The 5000-nt window shown below is 41.9% G+C and overlaps 1 protein-coding gene across 1 annotated transcript in view; it reads right to left on the reverse strand.

Moving 5' to 3' along the window:
* The window catches only part of LOC143285591 (carbohydrate sulfotransferase 15-like), a 31144-nt gene that overhangs the window by 21455 nt on the left and 4689 nt on the right, over positions 1-5000 (reverse strand). The window contains exon 4 of the mRNA XM_076592984.1: positions 1019-1123. Within this exon, the coding sequence (XP_076449099.1) occupies positions 1019-1123 (105 nt within the window). The remainder of the gene's footprint in view (positions 1-1018; positions 1124-5000) is intronic.

The following is a 5000-nucleotide window of genomic DNA, read 5'->3' on the forward strand; positions in this document are numbered from 1 at the left end:
TGTCTACAATAATACTCGGATGAAAATACGAAACAAGACTTTTTTTGTTTCTTTATACTGTGCAAAGATTGCGCGCGTCGGTATGTGCGAATGTACGCGCGTATGGCATGCGAAAAGACGCGTGCGTTTATGTATGTGTGTGAAAGCGTGCGAGTGATTGTGTAGACTTATACGTATGAATGTGAGTGTGCCCGTGTGTGACTACCATTGCGTGCGCTGGTGTGTGTGTGTGTGTGTGTGTGTGTGTGTGTGTGTGTGTGTGAAGCCTAGCATGAATGCGTACTCATGCCAAGGTTGAAACACTCCTGTGCATATTTCACCAGTTTTTCCTTCCGGGCTTGCTAACACACACAAGTATTTTTTTTCTTCAGCAAAATATTCGCTCTGTCAGTGTGTATGCGCGTGGCAATACGTGCGCGCGCATGCCCTTGACTGACGAGGCAAAGCGCAGACTTCTTTCTCACAAACATCTAAGAACGATTTTATACCTGGGATGATCATCATCAGTTCATTGTAATCATCATCATCATCATCATCTCTACATCGTCATCATCATTATCATCAACATCACCATCAACAATATCACCACCATTACCTTCATTATCATATCCACGACCAGTACCAACATCACCATTATTATGGCAATATCTACATTTCTCCCACTGTGCTCTTTCCATTCAGTTTCGTTCCAAGGACCGAAAAATAACATTGTAATATATACTCTACATTTCTTCCCCTGTCAAGAGATGTAAAGAATGCCAGTCAAAGAGTGGAGAGGAAGAAGAGTATATATTACAATGTTATTAAACCAACTTACAACATTTTCCGTCTTATAAACGGAAAAGCACAGGGGAAGAAATGTGGATATTGCCATCATTATCATCATCATTATCATCATCACCATCATTAACATCGCCATCTATGATCATTACCATCAAACTAGCGTCAAAGACTGATAACAATAAGAACAGAAAAAATAAAAGAACATAACGCAGACCAGAAAACAAACCAAACTCACCTATAATCGTGGTATGAAACCCAGTCCTGTCGAATCTTTTGTTAATGATCTGTGCCGACCAGTCGAAAAAATCCAGGTAGGTGTTCACAGAGGCACAAAGTGCTTCTGCAAGGGGAAAAAAAACAACATCGTGTCTGTCAATGAATAAAACGCACGACACACACACACACACACACACGTGAATACTTGACAAGCTGATTTATTGTTTCAGTTTCAGTAGCTCAAGGAGGCGTCACTGCGTTCGGACAAATCCATATACGCTACACCACATCTGCCAAGCAGATGCCTGACCAGCAGCGTAAACCAACGCGCTTAGTTAGGCCTTGAGAAGAAAAAAAAGGATAAATACATTTTTTTTAAATTTTTAATCTCTACAGAATTTTGACATGGACAACCCTTTTGTTGCCTTGGGATCTTTTATGTGCGCTAAGTGCATGCTACACACAGGACTTCGGTATATCGTCTAATGACTAGAAACAACAACAACAATAACATTAGAACTAATAATGATCAATGATTGTGATGATGACGGTGGTACTACTACTATTACTACTACTGATAGTGGTTACTATAATTAAAAGACTTACCTAATAAATAGCTACAAGGAGCAAACATCACCACACTGTAGATGTAGCATGAGCACAGCCTGTCCAAGGCACTCAGTTTTAACCTCCCTGATTTATTGAAAGCATGACAGTAAAATGCTTTGGCTGGTGAGCTTTCATCATCCTATCGTTGGGTTCGATTATAGTATCGCCATCCGGTGGGTTTAACTCTCACCATGCGAACGGCGAAAGAGACGACGTTAACAGCGTTTCACCCCAATTACCACCATCAAAATATTGCAAGCAGAAGGCTCTTATACTGAAGAGGTGAATGTTGACAAAGAATACCACAATTCTGACGACGGAAGCTAAAGGTTGGGTCATTCAGACACCCACTGGACATCCGAGGGGTCTGTGTAGAGGAGAAGAGAGGACTGGCCGTACTGAGTGAGTTAACAGTTGAGATCAATTCTGTTCTCCTAGCTCAACAGGCATGGAGACTTGTATTTGTATTTCTCTGTTTTTTAGTCACAACAGATTTCTCTGTGTGAAATTCGGGCTGCTCTCCCCAGGGAGGACGCGTCGCTACATTGAAAGCGCCACCCTTTTTTTTAAGCATTTTTCCTGCGTGCAGTTTTATTTGTTTTTCCTATCGGAGTGGATTTTTCTACAGAATTTTGCCAGGAACAACCCTTTTTTTTTTGCCGTGGGTTCTTTTACGTGTGCTAAGTGCACGCTGCACACGGGACCTCGGTTTATCGTTTCGTCCGAATGACTAGCGTCCAGACCACCACTCAATTTCTAGTAGAGGGGGAGAAAATATCGGCGGGCTGAGCCGTGATTCGAACCAGCGCGCTCAGATTCTCTCGCTTCCTAGGCGGACGAGTTACCTCTACGCCATCACTCCACACTTAACTGAGCCATTAACTACTTGGTATGTATGCAGCCAGCATGCAGAAGATCCAATACACACGTTAAACCTCTGTAATCCATTCATTGGTGGGTGAAGGAAACACGAATCTTCCAAATATACCCGACGTGACAGAAACCGTCAAAGAAAAGCAATGATTGGATGTTGTCAATGGAAGAACGAAAGAAGGTGTGTGGTGTATACAGGGTTGTTTTTTTTTTTTTTTTTTTTTCATGCGCTGAAAATCACACGATGTTTGTGCGCGCGCGCGTATGTGTGTGTGTGTGTGTGTGTGTGTGTGTGTGTGTGTGTGTGTGTGTGTGTAAAAGAGAAGGAGAGAGAGAGAGGAGAGAGAGAGAGAGAGCGAGAAAGAGATAGATTTATCAGGAAAACAGACTCTTAACACGTCCATCTGTTTTTTTTGTTTTTGTTTTGCTCTTCACAGTGAATCAGGACACACAATCCTCTTCATCCCGACTGGACACTAATCCCTCTCCACTTTGGATCCATTTTTACTAATTCTCTAACTGGACGCACTTTCTTGTTTATCTTGACTGGATGCATTTTCCTCTCCATCCTGATTGGATACACTTTCCTCTTCATTCTCAGTGGACGCTCATTCCTCTTCACTCTCACTACACGCATTTTTCTCTGCACTCTCACTGGACGCATTTTCTTCTTCACTCTCACTGGACGCACTTTCCTCTTCACTCTCATTGGACGCACTTCCCTTTTCGCTATCACTGCACGCATTTTCCTCTTCACTCTAACAGGACGCACTTTCATCTTCACTCTCATTGGACGCACCTCCCTCTTCACTCTCACAGGACGCACCTCCCTCTTCACTCTCATTGGACGCATTTTCCTCTTCACTCTCACTGGACGCACTTCCCTCTTCACTCTAACAGGACGCACTTCCCTCTTCACTCTCATTGGACGCACTTCCCTCTTCACTCTAACAGGACGCACTTCCCTCTTCACTCTCATTGGACGCACTTCCCTCTTCACTCTAACAGGACGCACTTTCCTCTTCAATCTAACAGGACGCACTTCCCTCTTCACTCTAACAGGACGCACTTTCCTCTTCACTCTAATAGGATGCACATTCCTCTTCACTCTAACAGGACGCACTTTCCTCTTCACTCTAACAGGACGCACTTCCCTTTTCGCTCTCATTGGACGCACCTCCCTCTTCACTCTCATTGGACGCACCTCCCTCTTCACTCTAACAGGACGCACATTCCTCTTCACTCTAACAGGACGCAATTTCCTCTTCACTCTAACAGGACGCAATTTCCTCTTCACTCTAACAGGATGCACATTCCTCTTCACTCTAACAGGACGCACTTCCCTCTTCACTCTAACAGGACGCACATTCCTCTTCACTCTAACAGGACGCAATTTCCTCTTCACTCTAACAGGACGCAATTTCCTCTTCACTCTAACAGGACGCACTTCCCTCTTCACTCTAACAGGGCGCACTTCCCTCTTCACTCTCATTGGACGCACCTCCCTCTTCACTCTAACAGGACGCATTTTTCTCTTCACTCTAACAGGATGCACTTTCCTCTTCACTCTAACAGGACGCACATCCCTCTTCACTCTCGCTGGACGCACTTTCCTCTTCACTCTAACAGGACGCACATTCCTCTTCACTCTAACAGGCCGCACATTCCTCTTCACTCCAACAGGACGCACTTTCCTCTTCATCCTGACTGGACGCAGCTATCTACGCCCTTTCGACAAAATCGCTTCAAAGTTTAACCCCCCAGAAGTAACGTTCAACTCTTAGAATCGGCTCGAGCCCAATTGAACAATATTATTAAAATGGTTAGTGTCTGACCCATTCAGGGAGGGTGTCCCACATACCGATTTCTTAAGTTGGAGCTCAAGAGTGAGAACTATTTTGAAAAAAACAGAGAAGGCTAAAACATACAAGATACGGCATACAAAATACAAGAACATTTTGATCTAAAATTAAATTTGCTTCCAGTTTGCTGATTTAAAAAAAAACAAAAAAAAAACCAACGTTAAACAAATCTAAAGGCATTTCATCCACAGAACAACACAAATCTTAATCATTCGCTAAAAACACAAACCCATAATCTAAATTTTTAACACAGCACCAATTCTCACGGCAGATCGTATATCCTGTGATGTTAACTTCGTAAGTTTCTCATTAAAAAAAAAATGTAAGGGTAATTATAACGAATAAAAAGAATGGTGATAACTTATAGATGAAATTAAGCAAATAAACTTCAAACAAATATAAAGGGAAGTAAACAGGTTTTATAATCAAATAATTTTGAAAGCAATCCGCACATAACGGAGAAACATTTTAACAGTTCGCATTGCCTTATATAGATACACATTGTGCAAAATGATATCCGCTTGAAATTTGGACTCTGATCGAAGATAGGCGCTATATAAGTATGAATAATAATAATGATAATAATAATAATGATCATTATTATAATAATGATAATAATAATAGTTATAATAATAATAATTATTATGAATAGAAGAA

The sequence above is a fragment of the Babylonia areolata genome, chromosome 9, assembly GCF_041734735.1.
Source record: "Babylonia areolata isolate BAREFJ2019XMU chromosome 9, ASM4173473v1, whole genome shotgun sequence".
Classification (NCBI taxonomy): domain Eukaryota; kingdom Metazoa; phylum Mollusca; class Gastropoda; order Neogastropoda; family Buccinidae; genus Babylonia; species Babylonia areolata.